The 20,497-nt window shown below is 34.9% G+C and overlaps 3 protein-coding genes across 5 annotated transcripts in view; 2 read left to right on the top strand and 1 right to left on the bottom strand.

Moving 5' to 3' along the window:
• Positions 1-2,072, bottom strand: part of crybgx (crystallin beta gamma X) — an 11,260-nt gene extending 9,188 nt beyond the window's left edge. Inside the window, exons 1-4 of the mRNA XM_073836615.1 lie at positions 1,966-2,072; positions 1,174-1,222; positions 313-434; positions 5-140 (exon numbers count right to left, since the gene is read on the bottom strand). Coding sequence (XP_073692716.1) covers positions 5-140; positions 313-434; positions 1,174-1,222; positions 1,966-2,009 — 351 coding nt within the window. The 5' untranslated portion in view covers positions 2,010-2,072. The remainder of the gene's footprint in view (positions 1-4; positions 141-312; positions 435-1,173; positions 1,223-1,965) is intronic.
• Positions 2,073-2,843: 771 nt separating this feature from the next.
• On the top strand, positions 2,844-11,681 carry lctla (lactase-like a). 3 transcript variants are annotated; one of them, XM_073836145.1, is made up of 15 exons: positions 3,035-3,414; positions 3,495-3,661; positions 4,759-4,919; positions 5,005-5,092; positions 5,179-5,288; positions 6,231-6,359; positions 6,500-6,595; positions 7,945-7,999; positions 8,086-8,247; positions 8,355-8,629; positions 8,734-8,860; positions 10,299-10,498; positions 10,679-10,742; positions 10,922-10,995; positions 11,111-11,681. In XM_073836145.1, the coding sequence occupies exons 2-14, from the start codon at positions 3,535-3,537 to the stop codon at positions 10,993-10,995; spliced, it is 1,668 nt and encodes a 555-aa protein (XP_073692246.1). In that variant the 5' UTR covers positions 3,035-3,414; positions 3,495-3,534; the 3' UTR covers positions 11,111-11,681. The 3 variants fall into 3 exon arrangements, with proteins under 3 accessions (XP_073692245.1, XP_073692246.1, XP_073692244.1); XM_073836144.1 differs by lacking the exons at positions 3,035-3,414; positions 10,922-10,995 and adding an exon at positions 2,844-2,999; XM_073836143.1 differs by lacking the exon at positions 10,922-10,995.
• Positions 11,682-11,856: 175 nt separating this feature from the next.
• On the top strand, positions 11,857-20,458 carry tipin (timeless interacting protein). The gene is made up of 8 exons (XM_073836147.1): positions 11,857-11,944; positions 13,519-13,670; positions 13,818-13,911; positions 14,422-14,497; positions 14,674-14,796; positions 18,584-18,638; positions 18,724-18,903; positions 19,405-20,458. The coding sequence occupies exons 2-8, from the start codon at positions 13,532-13,534 to the stop codon at positions 19,611-19,613; spliced, it is 876 nt and encodes a 291-aa protein (XP_073692248.1). The 5' UTR covers positions 11,857-11,944; positions 13,519-13,531; the 3' UTR covers positions 19,614-20,458.
• Positions 20,459-20,497: the final 39 nt, after the last annotated feature.

The raw sequence follows: 20,497 nt of genomic DNA, 5'->3' as shown, positions 1-20,497 counted from the left end.
TTACTTGTTTCACAGCACGAACAGAGGAGATGTGGTCACCCTGAGCACACCACCTATCAGTGCAGTTGTACTCCCCCTTGTCAAACATGTCCCACAGGTACTGACGTCCTCGGAAGTTCTCATGTTCATATGCCGCCCATCTACACAAGAACACATCACAGTTAAAATGCAAAACACACCGTATCTAAATGGGATTGAGCTTGCAAAACGTCATTACATGGAACGAAAAAATGCAAAATGATTTTATTTAGCTATAAAAATATTGATTGAATCAAAATGTGTATGTGTCATACAAAACTATCATATACTCACGCTCCACTCTCAACCTGGACAGAGTTGCATCTGTCGGGAAAGTTTTTTTCACTCAATTTCTGACAGTCAGAGGTCAGGTCCAGTCGCCGACCTGCAAAGTTCCTCTGCTCGAAAAGGGTCACCTGAAAAACACACAAACTAATGTTAAAAAAAAACCTCACTTGAACATACAGTCAAACCAAAATGTATTTAGACACTTTCAACATTTCTCACATTATAACAGTTTATTTGCTTTAGTTTAGAAAATGGTAATAAAATATGACAAGAACTCATTAAACAGAGTTAAACTGTTACAGAACAAATTAATCTTGAAAATGTCAGATAACTTTGATAGAAAGGTATATAATGGATAAACTGTAAACTATCAATACTTTGTTGACTAAATACCAAGCAATGCTTTTTTTGTTCAGTCTGTGTTGTAAAAAGGTCACATTAGCAATAAAAGAAAAAATACTTAAGCAAAACATGGTCAGGTCAAAGTGTCTCAATAATTTTTGTTCCCAAATTTTTATAAATTTTGCTGGTAGTCCACTGTAATTTGGGTATTTTGGGGTATAATATGTCACAGTTTACTTTATTTTGCTATCCTCACTAAATGACTGTATACATTCATTTAAGTATTTATGAAGCACAGTAGGATTAAAAGAATTTTCGAAGAATATATAATACCCTGAACTAAAAACTAGCTACTTTTTCAGAGAATTTTCCTATTTTTAAAAACACCACTGCATAAGAAATGAAAAGAGTAGCAAACAGTTAACATAAAAATTCCTTACTGATATATCATTCATCAGCATCAAACTCAATGAGTCACTATCAAGGGATAAACTATAAAGTATTGCCATCAAAATAAACTCTTACCCTCCCACTGGACCCGTAAAATGCACGTTGGAGCACAGACCCCAGCTTGCTAGGGAAAAAAGCATGAAATACTCTTAAGCACATTTCCAAACATAAACAACTATCAAACAATTTCTATAAAATATCAAAGAAGCCAGTATTTTAATTGTATATTTTCTTTCCAAGTGTTTATGATATAACATTTAAATAAAAGTTAAATTGTATTCATTCCATAACAAATGTATGTTTGAAACAGTTTAGTAAAGCACAGCAGTATATTATTTAAGGGCTGTCCGAATGGTGTGGTTGTGATCAGAAATATATGTGACCCTGGACCACAAAACCAAGTCATAAGGGTTGTTTTTTAAAATATAAATAAGCTTTCCATTGATGTATGGTTTGTTAGGATATGACCATATTTGACCAAGATGCAACTATTTGAATATCTGGAATCTGACAGTGCAAAAAAAAAAAAAAAAAAAAAAAAAAAAAAATCACAATATTGGGAAAATCGCCTTTAAGTTGTCCAATTGAAGTTCTTAGCAATGCATATTACTAATCAAAAATTACGTTTAAATATATTTACAGTAGGATATTTACAAAATATCTTCATGGAACATTATCTTTACTTAATATCCTAAAGATTTTTGGCATAAAAGAAAAATCAATAATTTTACAACTGGTTTTGTGGTTCAGGGTCACATAAATTTACTTACTCACAGAAGTTGGTCTTTTATATGCCTTTTTCTGCAATTATTAACACAGTCCTCTTGGGACTCGAAAATTTGGTGTCCAAATGCACCGCAAACATACCTGGTTTGTTTGACTAATCCGGGGACCTTAGTAAAGATGTTCATGTCAGCCCGTGGTGGCCACTAAGACGGTCCTTAAATACAGCAGGTACATAGAAACAGGCAGTGCTAGAATGCTCATACTCTTTCTGCTGCTTTCTCTGTAGTGTGTCTGTGTATTGATATGCTAAACACATCCAGTATACTATGTTTTGTCAAAGCTATATGTGCAAACAGAAACTCAAATGCACACATACAAAAGCTTAAACACACACACTTCTGTAGAACATGCAAGAGAACCTGTTCACATGATAAACCAACATACATTGAAGAAATTCTCATTCATACACACCTAACACACAAAACACACAAACTTAAAAGTACAGTGTCAACACTTTCTGAAACAATTAAATTCTTTTCAATCCATGTTGTAACTAAGCATAGCATAAAGACACAATGACAGCCATATGTGATCAATCCAGCCATGATTTATATAATACTGGTCTATATTTATTATCCTAGTTCAGTTGGAATTGGAATTGGAATCTAGAAGTATTTAAGCAAGGGAAAATTTGTATATTATATTATGCACTCTAATTATTATTTTAATTTATTTATTGTTTTGTTTTTGCTTACTTATTTAATATGACATCCATTCTTTATTAAAAAAAGAATGCATAATTGGTTCAGAAGTGCTATGCATTTCCATCTTTTTTATAGCATAAACTTGTATTTCCCCCTTAGGGGCCAAAATGCAAATGTATCACCCGCACCAACATCAACTTTGCTTACAGAGTCAAATGTTCAATTCTATAAAACATGTTAGGAGCAGCACTTTTCCCCTCTCAGCCCATTGAATTTGAATAGTGGGTATTTGAGCCTGTGTGTGGCTCCTGAATGGAGCTCAGATCTGCTAGACGCTTCGCTACTGTTTTGTGCTCGTGGGTGCACAGGCGCTGGGCAGCTTTGTGAGGGTGAATGAAGTTTAGAAGCTTAGGTAACCTTCTGGCACTTTGGAGTGGATTCCGGTTGAGACAAATGTGAGGCCTGGAGCAGGTATATGTCTATATGTGCTTGAGTGCAAATCTAGATAGAGGGAGAGTTTGAGAGAGAGGGAGAGAGAGACATGAGATAGGGAAAAGCGGCTGGTTCCTGCAAACAGAAGGAAGCGTTTTAATCATCTCATCCTCTCTCCTTCAGATAGAAGCTTATATCTCCTCTCTTCTGCATCTTTTGAGATGTCTTTCATATTGGCAGCTCTTGACAAACTAACCTACTTTTTGTCACTGATAGCCTTTTGTGTCAGTTTGTCTTATAGCTGGCTGAAATGAGAATTGATTCATCTGATCTGGGTTTGGAAATTTTTGGAGGCATTTTCGGCTGATTGCACGTGGATTGTGACAGCTTTTTAGTTTGGGATGCAACATTGATGTGCCTCAGCTTCGAATGCTTTGGAAGCTGATGACTCTGAGTATGCTGAAAGCTGAAAAGACTTGAACCTTTTTTAAAGGTGAGTCAGTAAGTTAAATGAGTCTGTTTTAATCTATGCAGGTGCTACTGGTGAAAAACAAAGCCCTTTGAAAATAAGAGGATGCTACAACACAGTTTGTTGAGGATATGCCACATTCTTCTGTTGGCACTGTGCATTTTTGCCAGTGAAGACTTTGACTGGACCAAGAATGAAATGACATCATTTCAGTATGGCACATTTCCTTCAGGTAAAGCAATACTCACAACAGCAATTAAAAGTGTGTTCTTAAGAACAAATATTAAAATATGAAGAATAAATTACATATATGGCAATTTATACGATTTTAAATGTTCTTTAAAGAAATCTCTTCTGCTAACCAAGCCTGCATTTATTTGATCCAAAGTACAGCAAAAAAAAAAAAAAAAAAAAAAAGGAATTAATTCCTGTGATTTCAAAGCTGATTTTTTTGTATCATTACGCCAGTCACATGATCCTTCAGAAATCATTCTAATATGCTAATTTGCTGCTCAAAAAACATGTTTTATTATTATAATGTTGAAAACAACTGAGTGGATATTTTTAGGTTTCTTTGATGAAGAGTAAGTTCAAAAGAACAGCATTTATCTGAAATAGAAACATTATAAATGTCTTTATCATCACTTTTTATTATTTTAAAATGTAGTCATTTTTATAATTTCTTTCCCCAAAAAGAAAGAAAAATTACTGACTCCAAGCTTTTTAAAATGATATAGTGTACATAATGTTACAAAAGCTTTTTATTTCAGATAAATGCTGATCTTTGAAACGTTCTGTTCATCAAAGAATCTGAAACTGTTTTAAATATTGATAATAATAATAAAAATAGTTTCTTGAACAGCAAATCCTCATATTAGAACGATTTCTGAAGGATCACGTGACACTTGAGACGAATAATGATGCTGAAAATTCAGTTTTGATCATAGGAATATATGTTTTTTTTAATACATTTTAAAATATATTTAAATAGAAAACAGCCATTTTGAATAATAAAAATGTTTCAAATGGTTACTGTTTTTGCTGTACTTTGAATCAAACAAATGCAGGCTTGGTGAGCAGAAGAGATTTCTTTAAAAATCTTACTGTTCAAAAACTTTTGACTGGTAGTGTATCATGCAGAATATGTAAAATGTCACAGTTAAAATAAATAGTGATTAAAGCAAATAAATACTGCAAATAATAATCCTGTTTTGGGATAATTCACCCCAAAATGAAAATACTATCATCTCACCTTCAAGTTGTTCCAAGCCTGTATGAATTTCTTTCTTTTGTATATAAATAGCAAAGTGTGTATGTACACATTTTCAGGATTTTCTTGGGGTGCTGGCAGCTCAGCATATCAAACAGAAGGTGCATGGGATAAAGATGGAAAAGGAAAGAGCATCTGGGATGTGTTTTCTCACAAAAAAGGGAAAATTCACCTGAATGACACTGGTGACTCTTCCTGTGAAGGCTATTATAAAATAAAGGTGCTATGATTTCTTTATCAGAAATACATAATGAAGTATGTAGATGTGTTGGTTCTATAACAATCTTTTTTAATGTATGTTTTAGGATGATATTGCACTGATGAAAGACATGAAGCTGAACCACTATCTCTTTTCCATCTCCTGGCCAAGGATTCTGCCCAGTGGCATGAGAAGTAATTCAAATTAATTATGCCAACTTAAAAAATCTTGAAATGTTTTACAAAAGTCATTACCTGAAGTTTTTCTGATTGTTTTTTAGATGACTACATCAATGAGAAAGGGATAGAGCACTATGATAACCTAATTAATATGCTTCTGGAGAACAGAATCACGCCGATTGTGACACTGTACCACTGGGACTTACCTCAGGTAAAACAAAAAAAAACCCCACACTGGCAGACAACGACTATGTCTGAAATGACATAATGAGCTTACTGTGTAGTAGGTTCTACAGTCAAACCAAAATTTATTTAGACACTTTTAAAATTTCTCACATTATCACAGTTTATTCACTATAGTTTAGAACAGTGTTTCTCAACTCCAGTCCTCGGGACCCACTGCTCTGCACATTTTCTGAGTTTCTGAGTCTGACACACTCAGTTCAGTTCATGAATCTTTCTACTAATGAGCTGATGATCAAAATCAGGTGCCTTAAATGAGGAAGACATACAAAATGTGCAGAGCAGTGGGTCCCGAGGACTGGAGTTGAGAAACACTGGTTTAGAAAATAGTAAATATGACAAGAACTCAGTTAAACTGTCATAACAAATTGTCGAAACTGTTAAACAAATTCATCTTGATAATGTCAGATAACTATGATAGAAAGGTGTGTAATAAACCATGGTCAGGTCAAAGTGTCAAATCAAAATTTTGGTCACAAATTTTTATGTTTTAATTTTTAGTTTTGCTGGTAGTCCATTGTATGAAGAATTTATGGGTAATATGTCACCGTTTACTTTATTTTGCTATCCTCACTTACATAAATTAACTATAGTGTCCTGCACACACTAGTAAAAATATCAAAAAATTATATCTGGTGTCGGAATAATTTTTGGTTTGACTGTTCTTCGGTTTGAAACTGACTTCATGTAAAAAGTATTTTCTATACAGTATGAATATGGGTAGTATAAATGAAATACTGCATACTGTTTTTCATCTACTATACAGTGGTGAATTAGCCATATTCAGCCGCTGGGAATGATTCTGAATTCTCTTCAGAAAATATGTAAAATAAATATCAGAATACACATCTTTAAAAAGAATAAACATCAATTTGATTTAACTTTCAAAATCACATCTGTGCCTTTACAGGCTCTGGAGGAGAAATACGGAGGTTGGCAAAATGCCAGTATGATCAACTTCTTCAACGATTTTGCCAACCTGTGCTTTGAGAGATTTGGCAATCGAGTCAAATACTGGATCACCTTCAACAACCCTTGGGTAAGAATTGTAAAAGCAGCATCCACTATTACAATTCCAACCAGCTAAAAATGCAAATCATTTCCATGCAGTTTTTTTCCCCTAGAAATTCCACAATATTGAATCCAAGCCTTAAATTCAAAAATCTGTTTCATTTCCAGTCTGTTGCAGTGGAGGGTTATGAGACTGGAGAACATGCTCCTGGTCTAAAGATGAGGGGTACTGGTGCCTATAATGCTGCCCACAACATAATTAAGGTGATTAAAATTCACTGCAGTCTGCTGTAGTCTGACAACTATAATAAATGAGAAACAGAAATAATTCATATGGTAAATTAGCAATGCAATGAAAATCTAAATAAAAAATGCAAATAAGCATGAACTATTCTGAAATGAACCCAAATATGAAAATTCTGTCATTAACTACACACTCTCATGTCGTTCCATAAGACCTTAATTTATCTTCACACAATTTAAGATATTTTTGATGAAATCCGAGAGCTTTCTGACTCCAGCAATGGTACTATCACGTTCAAGGCCCAGAAAGGTAGTAAAGACATTGTTTAAATAGTCCATATGACACCAGTGGTTAAACTGTAACTTTATGAAGCTATGAGAATACCTTTTGTGCACCAAAATAAAAGAGTGACTTTATTCAACAATTTCTTCTCTTCCATGTCAGTCTTCAACGCACATTCACAAGAGTACCACAACGCATCATGGTACTCTCGTGAACACACTTTGAACAGGGAAGAGAAGAAATAAAGCGTTGACTAAAGTCGTTTTTTGTTTGTTTTCTTAATTAAAGGGGACATAACACACAGTTTCACCCAATCTTATGTAAATCTTGAGTACCTATAGAGTAGTACTGCATCCTTCATATCTCCAAAAAGTCTTTAGTTTTATCATATTTACAAAAGAAAGATACAGCTTTGTGATTCTCTCCGAAAACAGCTGAGCTCCTGGAGGCGCGCCGTGGGCGGAGCTTAAGATTGACAAGAACGTGCGCGCCGATTGCCAACAAAACACAGACATTTGATGCTGTTTCACTTACTATCTGCAGTTCTGAATCATGACTGGGATATTTAATAGCTGGGACCACTCCATCTTTCAGTATCAAAGATGTGCAAATCCAGTGTCGAACTGGGCCTTGTTTATAAAAACGTTCATCAACAAACACACTTGCAAAACTCTGGCAAAAGACACTGCATCATCCATTGTTCACGTAACGCTGGGTTCTTTAGGAAGCTGAGCAAGGTTATCTTTGCCTTACAATCAAAACCACAATTCTTAAGAGACAAGTCCTGAGTAAGTCCCGTGCAGCAGTGCAACCGAATTAAGCATGTTGATGGGCTTTCTGGGTTTTGAATAAGATAGTACCGTTGCTGTGTATGCAGGGTCAGAAAGCGCTCAGATTTAATCAAAAATATCTTCATTTGTGTTCTAAAGATGAACGAAGGTCTTGTGGGTTTGAAATGACATAGGGTTGTAATTAATTACGGAATTTTCATTTTTGGGTGAACCATCCCTTTAAAATCACTGTGTTTTTTATAAAAATTAAAATGCAGTGAAATGAAGCTCATTTTTATCCTCTGCTGTACTAATAGGCTCATGCTAAGGTCTGGCACACATACGATGCCCAGTGGCGAAACAAACAGAAAGGTAGACAAATTTCAGACATTGAAATCAGCCTTTACCCTGTCAGGGCATAAAGGTCCAAACTGGTACAAGTGTTTCTGCCATTTTAGGTATGGTGGGCATCTCCCTGTCATCTGACTGGGGAGAACCAGTGGACATCACTAATCAGCGTGATATAGAAGCTGCTGAAAGATACGTCCAGTTCTACTTGGGCTGGTTTGCCACGCCACTCTTCCATGGAGACTATCCTCAAATAATGAAAGACTACATAGGCAAGCAAACTACAATAAATAGAAAAAATCAAAGCTGTACAATTACAGAAAACTGTACTGATAATTTACAATTACTACATTTGTATTTCTGTGTTTCATTTCTGCAGGTAGGAAGAGCGCCCAGCAGGGCCTGGGCAACTCTCGCCTGCCTATTTTCAGCCCTCATGAGAAAAGTTATGTCAAAGGCACTTGTGACTTCCTGGGCATCAGTCACTTCACTACGCGCTACATCACACAAAAGAACTTTCCTTCCAACCGTGGAAACAACTACTTCACTGACCGTGACCTGGCTGAGCTGGTGGACCCACAGTGGCCTGATCCTGGATCAGAGTGGCTCTACTCCGTGCCATGGGGCTTCCGCCGTCTACTTAGCTTTGTAAAGGTACATTTACACATCTATGTAAACAGCTATGCAACAACTACTTCCAGTAATCTGACTAGGAATGGCACACTGGCATTTGGCGACTCAAATCTCTTTATTCTTAGACACAGTATGGAGACCCCACTATATACGTGACAGGAAATGGTGTATCGGAGAAGATGATGTGCACAGAACTGTGTGATGACTGGAGAATGCAGTACTTGAGGGATTACATCAATGAAATGCTCAAAGGTCAGAATCAATATAGAAATCCATGCCTTCTATTTTTAAATGCTCGTACCAGTGATTCTCAACAAGGAGGCCAGAACAAACCTACATGGGCCATTCTACAGAATTGGTCCAAAGACAAAGTTGGAAATGCTTTGAAAAAATTGATTTTTCCAAAAAAGTATGCAAACTGTATAATATCAAAGGCACACTTTTTCTAGTAATTGTGCAGTAAATTCTCATATTTTATTTTAAGAAAGTTTTGGAATATTTGTCCTCTCCCCAAATTTGTCACTAGCGAAACAGTAATCATAATTAATTAGAAGGGTTATATTGACATATTAAGCTTACGTCTACATTGTGAATATATTTTTTGCTATTTTATAATTCCAGAGTTAAATCAATAACAACTACATTTTTAACAATATTTCAAGTGTAATTTATTAGATTTGTAGTGATTTTGAATCAAAATTTTCTCTGTAAATGGCAAAAGTTGATCATACTGATTTTAAACTTAAGGATTTATTAGTTTGAATATACATTAAACCAAAAACTATTATAACAGCTTAGTTGATAATTCAGTATACTTTATTTTTGACAAAATGTTTCTGTAGTGACTGCACATTTTCGGTAGTGACAGTAATGCTTTGGTAGCGTCACATTACAGATTTTTAACTTGTGTAGTTAAAATCTGTTTTAGCCAATGGACAAAAACATATACCCCCGGTTTCACACACAAGGCTTAAGCCTAGTCCTAGACTAAAATGTAAATATGAGCTGTTTCAACTGAAATAAAATTGCACTGATTGATTTTAAAATATATCAGTGCCTTTGTTTTGTCTTAAGATGCACACCAGTAATGTTTTTTTCTAAGCATGTTTATAAAAATTACTTAAATGTCCTAATTGAACTATGGCCTAATCCTGGTTTAGTCTAAGCCCTGTCTGTGAAACCGGGCCATAATGTTTTGGTAGTGACATGAAAAATGTGGGACACATTTTCATAATTTACAAAGAAAACAAAATAATTTTTTTAACTTTGGTTGTGGGACAGCAGTTTGCACCAATTCTGTAAAATGGCCCATATATATTAACATTAGGATGCTATAAATTAAAATAAAAAAAAATCAAGATGAAATGATCAAACTGAAATCGAATTTATTTTTTCCCTTCAGAGAATCTTCTGAAATCGTCTTTAATTTAATTCCAGTTTATGTTAATAAAACATTTAAAAACATTGTCATACCTCGATGAGAAATATCAGAGGAAATCTCTTAACAATTTAATGATGTTTTTATGGATGGACTATGAATATTAAGTTATAAAATGGGAGGCCTTTCACTTTAAAAAGATGAGAACCACTGTTTTAGAATATACTGAAATAAATTCATAAATTGAGCCATTTTTACACAACCACTCAGAGGAACCTTTTTGTCTTTGTTTTTTTTTTTTTTTTCATTCAGCGGTTAAAGATGGAGTGAATGTGAAAGGCTACACAACTTGGTCATTGCTTGACAAGTTTGAGTGGGATGAGGGCTACTCTGAAAGATTTGGCCTGTACTATGTGGACTTTGGTAGCAAGAATAAACCACGCTACCCAAAAGCATCAGTCCAGTACTACAAGCGCATCATCAGCTCGAATGGTTTCCCTAATCAGAGAGAGGTATGACTTCAGTTTAGCATTAAAACTGTATGCTAAAATAATTTTTGTCATCTTTTGAGTCAAAGAGTACTAAGTCTAAGTGTTTTTGTACTCAGTACCTGTTGATAAATATATATTATGTCTTTATAGTATGTCTCAGTTTACATCCAATGCATTTAAGTGGGATAATGTTTACCACAGACTGAAAGCTGGAAAAGAAAGGCACTGGAAACATGCACCTCAAGTAACCAGCTCCTTGCAGCAGGTTAGTGTAACTGTTGCTAACTTCTCTCCTCACTGTGCAGCACAGCCAGTGATCTAGCTGGGGCAAATAAAAGAAAATTCTGTCACAAATTACATTTTCTATTTCCAACCAAGCATATACAGAGAAGGAAATTATATGGTAACTTTCTAACGGGAATTTTCTTTTGTTTGCCCTTTCAGCTAGAAGAAAATCCAAGGAAAATAAGGAACATGCAGATATGCCAAAGGTTTGGCCTGTGCATGATGAGGTTTAGGTACAGGGCTGAGGATATCATGTTTCATATGTTTGTATTTTCACTGAATGTATCTTATATATCTATTAGCTGTCACTGATGTACCTTTGCTTTTTTTTTTTTGCTTTTTTTCCAGATCCACTGATCAGCCACATGGAGATGGTCACAGAGATTGTCGTCCCCACTGTGTGCACTCTCTGCATTCTCCTCAGTGCGGTTTTTCTCATGTTTCTGCTGAGAACACGAATATAAAACAGACTGGTTTACATTCACACCACTATATTTTTTTCACATTGCATGTGTCTGTACAAAATATCTCTTTTTTTTATTGATTATTCTTAAGAATGATAACATGCCGAGACTTGTTTACATGTAAATTTAAGTAAAATGGTCCACAAATGTACATCTGTGTTCATGAATTGTTGGACCATCCAAACATCTCTCAACAAATTACTTAGAATAAGTTGAGGTTTGGGTGTTTGATTATGAGGTAAAAACAAGGTTTTGATAGCAATTATTTACAATGACGTTTGTATATGTGGCAAACAGACAATAAACATTAATACTATAATAAATGTGTTTGTGAAACCTTTTAAAATACTGAAATTAAGTGGGACTACAACCTACTAACGCATACATCCATTGCAGTATAAGATCCACATGTATGAAATCTGTGCTTTCAATAAAGTTTGAAACCTTGCAATATATATATTGGTATTTTCATGTGTACCTCTGTCAAAACTGTTTTGTTGTGGAAGTCTGACCTGCCATTGATTTCTCCGTGCCGGTAGACGTCGCAGTTCTCATCAGCCACGCGAACAGCGACGTAAGAGAACCACTGACGTACGACGTAGCAGAGATTTGATTGGCTGAAGAGAAAGCCGCCGGTAGAAACTTTGGCTGTTCTCCGTGCTGATGATCTCGTGTTTCGCTCGGAGTTGAAGTTTCGTCCTTTGACAGCACATATACAGTAAGTTCGACGGACCCGCAATGATATTCAGCTTTACACTAAATTTACACCGACATTGGTCGGGCTTGATATTAAGACATGGGCGAAACCGAGGTCGGTGTGCGGATTGACATTGTGTGGCGCCAAAATGCTGTGACAGTAAAACAACTCTCGTCCACGTTTACATTTATTCGTTCAGTTCTACAACTAAACTATGATTGTATGTGTGCTAATATAAGGATGACTTCCAATTACTAAATTATGGTTTATACTGTTTATTTAACGTTACTTTTGTGTGGACGTATCTGCCACAGTACAAAGATACAAATTGAGTAAGGTAAATGCTGAGGCAGTTTATGATTGAATTTCAGTTTGTAAACAACTCTTTGGAATATCGCTTTACAGAAGCAATATTGTAGTGACAGGCTTTTTTGTTTGTTTTTTACTAAAATATTACTAATGAAAAATAATTGACCACATATAGGATTTGTTTGAAATTGAGCACTACTAGTCAAAAGTTTTTGAAACGTAAGGTTTTTAATGTATTTTTTAAATAATTGTCTTCTGCTTACCATTCCTGTATTTATTTGATTGAAAATACAGCAAAAGTAGTAATATGGTGAAATATTTTTTACTATTTAAAATAACTGCGTTCTATTTAAATATGTTTTAAAATGTAATTTATTCCTGTGATCAATGCTGAATTTTCAGCATCATTACTTCAGTCTTCAGTGTCACATGATCCTTCAGAAATCATTCTAATAGGCTGATTTGCTGTTCATGAATCATTATTGTTATCATTATCACTATTTAAAACCGTTAAAAATCAGGATTCTTTGATGAATATAAAGATCCAAAGATCAGCTTTTATCTGAAATTAAAAGCTTCTGTAACTATACCATTCAGAAGCTTAAAATCAGTGTATTTTTTTTGAGAGGGGTGGGGACATTATAAATTATAATACTTTTATGTAGCAATGATGCTTTAAATTGATCAAAAGTGATGATAAAGACATTTATAATGTTGCAAAAGATTTCTGTTTCAGATAAATGCTGTACTGAAGTTTCTAATTATCAAAAAAAAAACTGAAAAACTGTACTTGGCTGTTTTCAACATAATATATTTATTTATTTTTGAGCAGCAAATTAGAATGATTTCTAAAGGATCATGTAACTGCAGTAATGATGCTAAAATTTCAGCTTTGAAATCACAGAAATAAATTACATTTTAAAATATATTCATATAGAGAATATTGATTTTAAATAGTAAAAAATAGTTTTTGCTGTATTTTGGATGAGCAGAAGAGACTTCTTTAAAAAAAAAAGATACCAGTTCTTTTGACTGGTAGTGTATAAATGCATTTAATTTCATAATTTAAAAAATAATTTAGTTAAAATATAATAGGAAGTTTTATATTAAATTAAAAGAAAATTTATTGTTCAATGTTTTTTTTATTACTAAGTCTACCTGTTCACAAACACAAAAGAGAAAAAACATCCAATATATCTAAACTTAATTGAATTGAACAGCACTGGAAGTAGAATGAAAGTGTATTTATGTTCTAGAATTGATCATATGCTTCTATCTGTCTACAGGATCCCATGCACCATGCTCGATCCGCTAGAAAATGACCTGCTTGACATCCCAGATTATGAGAACATAGTGGACGAGAGATTTCCTCCTCTCCCTCCTCCATCATCGCCTGGTCGGGGAGACATCGAGGAGGATCCGTTTGGCAATGGAGATGGTCTGTTTTTCATTCTTTACCATTTTAATAATAAATAATGCTCATATGTTACTGTCCCAATGCTGCATATTTCCTGCCGTACATAGCAGGATCTTCTATGAAGTTTAATCTTACATTAGGATGAAACCCATATTGTTTTGTCTTTAGGTGAGGAGGAAGGAGAAGTGTCAAAACTAGCAGAAGTGCCAGTGGCAAAAAGACGAACGGTGACAAGGCCTCGGCCTAAACTGGATGCAAACAGGTACTAAACCAGATGGCAGTTAATTGGTAATTAATCATTTTTGTTTTTATCAGACTTTACCTGTGTACATACAGTATACTCCTGAAAAGCAATATATACTATATAGCAAATATCGGCTGCATGATTGTTTATCCACCTTATTCTTCAACGCGGAAGTAAGCTTATGGGCAAGACTTCCGGTTCACTAGTAAATCTCATCTACCTGATTTTTATTTTTTTATTTTTTATTTTTTTTTTAGTTGCAAAATCTAACTATATTGCTACCCGGATCTTCATATATAGTTGGATATATAAGTATGTCCAACTTTATTCACATACAAACGGTATATACTATGCGATATACTATATAGCGTCAGAAAATGTGAACTATATTATAAAGTTAAGATATTATAACATTAGATAATATAAACAATGTTTATTGTGAAAAGTGCTATTAATAAATTTGACTTGACTACTGACTTGTTTCTCCAGTGTTTACAGTTCACCACTTCCATCTCTTTTCTCATTCAGGTTGATTTCTGAGAAGGGTCTTCCAGCTTTGCGTACTTTATTTGATGATGTTAAGTTCAAAGGCAAAGGGCACGAGGTAATGGTTCTTTTTTCATCCTTGGCATTTGTGTGTGAAATCAAAATGCTCCTGAATTCTTTGTTATTTGATTGTAGATGTTGTTGTTCCAGCATTTATGTATATAAATAAATCAATCTATGTTACATGTCAGTACAGTTGTCAGTGCTCACCATCTTATTTTATTTCTGATTCAGGCAGAGAACCTAAAGCTCCTCTTGCAAAAAATGGAGAACTGGGCACATCGCCTACATCCTAAAATGCAGTTTGAGGAGTTCATTGATAAAGTTGAGAATCTAGGAAGTAAGAAAGAAGTTCAGGTAAGATGTCTGGCACTAATGACTTTTTTTATCTTGAGGCGGATTCAAGCTTAGCTGGTGGCTGTTTACACAGGATTTTTTTTTTTCTGTCTGCTTTTTAGTTTATGTCTTATGCTCATGTCTCAGTTTTTTTCTTGATTTTTTTTTATGTTAAATGTGTGCTTTATAGGATTAGTTCACTTTCAGAACAAAGATTTACGGATAATATACTCACCCCCTTGTCATCCAAGATGTTCATGTCTTTCTTCAGTCGTGAAGAATTTTTTTTTTTTTTTTTTTTTTTTTTGAGGAAAACATTTCTGGATTTCTCTCCATATAATGGATGTGTATGGTGCCCCCAAGTTTGAACTTTCAAAATACAGTTTAAATGCAGCTTCAAAGGCCTCTAAACGATCCCAGTTGAGGAAGAAGGGTCTTATCTAGCGAAATGATCGGTTATTTTCGAAACAAATTGAATTTTTAACCTCAAATGTTCGTCTGTGTAATCTGGGTCAATACAGTTAGAGTATGTCAAAAACTCCCATTTCGTTTTCTTCCCCAACTTCAAAATCGTCCTACATTGCTACAGAAGTACAGACCATGTGTTTACAAAGTGAACATACCATGAAGATCAAACGAAAATGAAACGGGAGTTCTTCGACATACCCTAACTGTATTGACCCAGATTAAACAGACTACGCATGCGTATCACCGAGACAAAACACAGGGGTGATAGCGTTTCGGCACCACGCCGGATTTCCGGCGTACTGTGGCTGCGGGGAAAAAAAAAAATCAGGTTCGCGGATATTGATCTGTCATTTCTCTGAGATGGGCAGGTCAGAGAGCAGCTTGACGCTCAACGACTCAAACAAGTCACATTCTAGCCGATGAGCCAATCAGAAGTAGGGAAGGGGCGGGCCTTGTGTCTTTGTCAAATAGATTGATACAGGTTAAGGCAATGCTCCATGCGCGAAGGTGTTTTTAGCTCCCATACTGTACAATTGTCTCCTACTGGCAACTCAAACCGTAATTCATGGATATGTTTATGAAGCCAGGGGAAGACATTAAGGATTTCGATAAAGGCATATTTACAGGGCTCGCAAAATCGCTAGCCCGACGTCCCGGAGCTATTGGGTTTTCCAGTCGGGCTACCAACATTATTTGACCGGCTGCCCGACGGCTATCCTGAAGTAGAGGGCTCATGGGGTCCTTAAAACTCAATTTAGTTGTATCAAATTTAAGGCCATAAAAAGTGGTAAATATTTTAATTAGTAAAAGAAGAGGATTAATTATTTTAAGAGGTCTTACAGTTGGGGACGGAAAGACGAGAATCATGATAGAGCTGGATTAAACTTTAAGAGGCAATGATTTCATTGAATAAATATGCTCACTGCACTTTCAAAGTCAAAATGCGGCACTGTTGTCTTTATATGAATGTATCTGAAGGGAAGCGACTGTCCTCAGAAACGTGTCGTTGGCATTTTCATTTCATGACTGATAAAACAGCGTTAATGCTGCTTTGCTTTCAGCCATTCTTAGAGTAGCGTCTCGCTGCAGCCTGCGGTGGACATCCAACCCCGCCCACATCCAAGTGTGACGCCAGACGCCACGCCCATGTTCAAACACGTCACACTTCCAACATATTAAATAGTGTTAACACATATTAAAATAGTGATAATATGATTAGCAATGTTCACATTTGTGGACATATCTTTAGAGAATTAGATGAAAATGAAAATATGCTAAGTGTTACTTTTACAATAACAAAACTTAATTGTCCGTCTAAATCGGACCTTGTCTAAGCTATGTCAAAATCGATTATAATTAACATGAATTTATGTCATTACACAAACAAATAGGGTAAGGTTTAAATGTTTTATTACCAATTACCATTTTCCTAACTTTAATCAACCAAAGCAAGCGTTTTACCGGCTGTTTGAATGTAATTAGTTCCATATGAAAGGTGACTTAGGTTTAATTTGTATTATTTAATACAAACTGTTTTGTTTACATCCCCGATACAACATACTTACGCCATTCTTGCACATGCGTACAACATCGGGATTCTTTTTTTTTTATTATTTTATTAAAGAATAATTGGACATTACAAAAATATTGAAATAGAAATCCAGATACACAAAATAAAAGCTTAATCTGTATACAGTAATACAATAAGTAATAAGAGGGGGAACAATAATAATAAAAAATAAAAATAAACTAATACCATAGAGAGAAAAATAAATAAATAAACGTATAAATAAAAAGTAAATAAATTAAAACTAAATTAAAACCTAGAAACAACTAAACAATAGTTCAAATTTTCTTCTTTTTCCCTTACATATACAAAAATTATATTGTGGGAGCATAACCAGAAAAAAAGGTCTCCGTGAAATGTAACAACAAATGTATTCATTTGTTTTAAAGACTTTTTCAAAACTTCTATTTCTGATAAAAATAAATTACATTTTGGGTATGCATTTAGCAAATTTCTGTTTATGAATATAATATTTGCCTTGCAAAATGTAAAAGTTAACAACGTACTCAATCATTTTTCTTTTAAAGAAAGAATATAATTAACATTTCTTTGCAGAAATAGAAAGATGCTAACATCAGACCAAAAACTAAGAGACAATTCACAATTATAATTCATGTGTGTTACAGAAACTGCAGGTATTATCAATGTCCATGAATTTAGAAAGAGCTACTTTACATGGATACATTTCGTGAAGTACTTTGAAATGCACCGCTTTAAGGCTACCGATGGGGAGGGGAGTCACACGATGACGCATTGACGTGGGCGTGGTGTCTGACGTCACACATGGATGTGGGCGGGGTTGGATGTCCACCGCAGGCTGCAGCGAGCCCTACTTGCATTCTTAGGGAAACCGTAATATTTCAGCGCTCCTAAAGCGCCCCCTCGTGACATAGAATTAATTTGCACGTCCAAATTTTTAGCTGTTTTTGGTCAGATTATTGCAAATCTCGACCAATGTTTTTTATGCAAACACAGAGTTGTAAATGTGAAAGAAGTTAATGTGCTTTCTAAAAATCTAAACAATTAGGACATTGTTTTAAATAAATGTTATGCATTATATACTTGATTTATTCATTTTAATGGGATAAAGGCTGAAATGCCAATCTATAAGCTTTTTTTGTAAAAAAAAAAAACCTTTATCTGACTGAACTGAACCAACAAGTTATGTGTTAAAAGTGCGTCGCATACATAGTACCTCCACCCCACTCACCTCGGGGGGCAAGGGTAAAAAAAGTTCAGGCTCAGGAATTTTTTCCACTATCAGGCCTGAAAACAAGATGAGCATTTGAGGTTAAAAAGTATATAAATTGTCAATTTTTTTTTTTTTTTTTTTTGAAAATAACTGATTGTTTCACTAGATAAGACCCTTTTTCCTCGGCCGGGATCATTTAGAGCTCTTTGAAGCAGTGTCTAAACTGCATTTTGGAAGTTCAAACTTGGGGGCACCATACATATCCACTATATGGAGAGAAATCCTAAAATGTTTTCCTCAAAAAACATAATTTCTTTACCACTGAAGAAAGAAAGACATGAACATCTTGGATGACAAGGGGGTGAGTACATTATCTGTACATTTTTGTTCTGGAGGTGAACTAAACTTTAAGAACAGTACATAGGAATTAAAGCACATATGAACGCCTTCTGTTTAATCAATGCAAGAATGCATCCTGTGTGAACACTATTTAATCCAGGAAGCATAGACCTCATTAAAAAAAAACTCAGTCTGTGCATTCTTTGTTAATGCTGTACTTTTTTTTTTCCCTCCTCTATTAGACATGTTTAAAACGAATTCGATTGGACATGCCAATAACACATGAAGACTACACTGGTAATGTTGCCTTACTTTATGCTTTCTTACACTACCATTAAAAGCAACAGGTTAAAAATTCATTGACTTTCTACTCCCTTTTCAGAAGAGGCAGAGGGCCGAGTACCGGAAGAAATTGAACCAGTTGAAGATGAAGGTTTCCCTGAAGATCTGTTTGTCCATTCTACTCCTGCTCCACCCTCTCTCACTGAGGAACAGCAGCAGCGCATAGAACTCAACAAACGGTTGGCTCTGGAGAGGAGACTTGCGAAGCAGAAACAGTTAGGTGTGTGGAGTAAATTAAAATTTGGTTATTAATTATTCACCTTCATGTCGTTCCGAACCCGTAAGACCTTTATTCATCTTCAGAACACAATCCAAAAGTTTCTGACCCTCCATAGAATCAGCAAGATTCCTACCACATTCAACATCTGGAAAGGTACCAAGAACATTGACAACAATTGTCATGTAACATCAGCAAGGTCTGTGGAGGTTCAGAGTTTCATCAGAAATATCGTAATTTGTGTTTCGAAGTCTTACGGGTTTGGTACAACATGAGGGTGAGTAATTTATGACAGAATTTTCGTTGTTGGGTGAACTATCCCTTTAATGTCTTGATGTAATCACCATCATGTGGGTGTTTTTGTGGTGTGTTATGATCTGAATGAAAGCTCTCTCATGTGCCTCTAGTCCTGGAAAGAAAAATCAGGCTCCACTGTTATGCATATAGACTTAGTTGCTTTAATCTAATTTTTGTTTGACTATGTGTTTCTTTTTTTTTCCCCAGAATCCATCCAGGCAGATGCAGATGAACCATCAACCAGTTCTTCAGGACAGTACCTCAGTCAAGAGAATCAGGGCATTTTCGATCAGGGCACCTCATCCCAAACGCCACTTAAACAAAAGCCAGCTGCTCTTCAGAATTCCCCTTTATATGATAATGAGTGTGCTAGTCCAATTGCAAATGGAATAGTTGATGATGATGATGAGGATTGAACCAATTCTCCTTGTTCGTACCAAAATGACTATAATATCAGTATTTTTAGGAAGGGCAACTGCAGTCAGTCAGGCTTTTTCAGGTTTAATCTTACAAATTTTTCTCGGTCATATGCCAAACATCTTTTGCAGCTCATTGGCATGTTTTGCAATGCCAACACATGGCTTGATTACCACTAAGGGTCTTCTACATAAATTATACATCTAAATCAGCTTGCTTGCATTTTGTCATATCATCTTTTATCCTCTGTGAGGATTTTGAAATATAATTGCTCATATTCAAGACATTTTCCATTTTATTCTCAGGCTCAAAGTAAGCTCAGTGCGAACCTGAGAATAAAATCACCACTTTCTTGTAATGTTGGCTGGAGTTTATTATAATGTTCTCAAGTTAGCACACAATACTACAGGACAAAGAAAGCTTTTGGAGGTTGACCATTTCTGTTTTTTGAAAATGATGTCAGTTTCTCATCACCTTCTAATGTTACTGCCTGTTATGTTTATCCCTGTTCTCTTATTTTTCTGAGTAAAAATGTTGATGTAGAAAACCCTTGTCAGTATAATATTTATTTTGGAAAATAATTTATAGAAATTAATACCTGCTTTAAATTGATCAAAAGTGATGATAAAGACATTTATAATGTTACAAAAGATTTCTATTTGAAGTAAATGCTGTTTTTCTGAACTTTATCCATCAAAGAAACCTAAAAAAAATTCTACTCAGTTGTTTTCAACATAGTAATAATAATTAATGTTTTTTTGAGCAGCAAATCAGAATATTAGAATGATTTAAGGATCATGTGACTGGAGTAATGATGCTAAAATTTCAGCTTCGAAATCACAGGAATAAATGAGATTTTAAAATATATTCAAACAGAAAGCAG

The sequence above is a fragment of the Garra rufa genome, chromosome 3 (assembly GCF_049309525.1).
Source record: "Garra rufa chromosome 3, GarRuf1.0, whole genome shotgun sequence".
NCBI lineage: Eukaryota > Metazoa > Chordata > Actinopteri > Cypriniformes > Cyprinidae > Garra > Garra rufa.
This window is presented reverse-complemented; position numbering and strand designations above follow the sequence as displayed.

What these genes read in the sequence shown, in the direction of transcription:
- lctla (XM_073836144.1), top strand. Translation starts at nt 3,535, where the DNA reads ATGCTACAACACAGTTTGTTGAGGATATGCCACATTCTTCTGTTGGCA. An exon ending in TCTGCCCAGTGGCATGAGAA is followed by an intron (nt 5,093 to 5,178) that starts GTAATTCAAATT and finishes ATTGTTTTTTAG; the next exon opens with ATGACTACATCAATGAGAAA. An exon ending in CTGCCCACAACATAATTAAG is followed by an intron (nt 6,596 to 7,944) that starts GTGATTAAAATT and finishes CTGTACTAATAG; the next exon opens with GCTCATGCTAAGGTCTGGCA.
- tipin (XM_073836147.1), top strand. Translation starts at nt 13,532, where the DNA reads ATGCTCGATCCGCTAGAAAATGACCTGCTTGACATCCCAGATTATGAG. An exon ending in TCCGTTTGGCAATGGAGATG is followed by an intron (nt 13,671 to 13,817) that starts GTCTGTTTTTCA and finishes TTTTGTCTTTAG; the next exon opens with GTGAGGAGGAAGGAGAAGTG. An exon ending in CCTAAACTGGATGCAAACAG is followed by an intron (nt 13,912 to 14,421) that starts GTACTAAACCAG and finishes TTTCTCATTCAG; the next exon opens with GTTGATTTCTGAGAAGGGTC.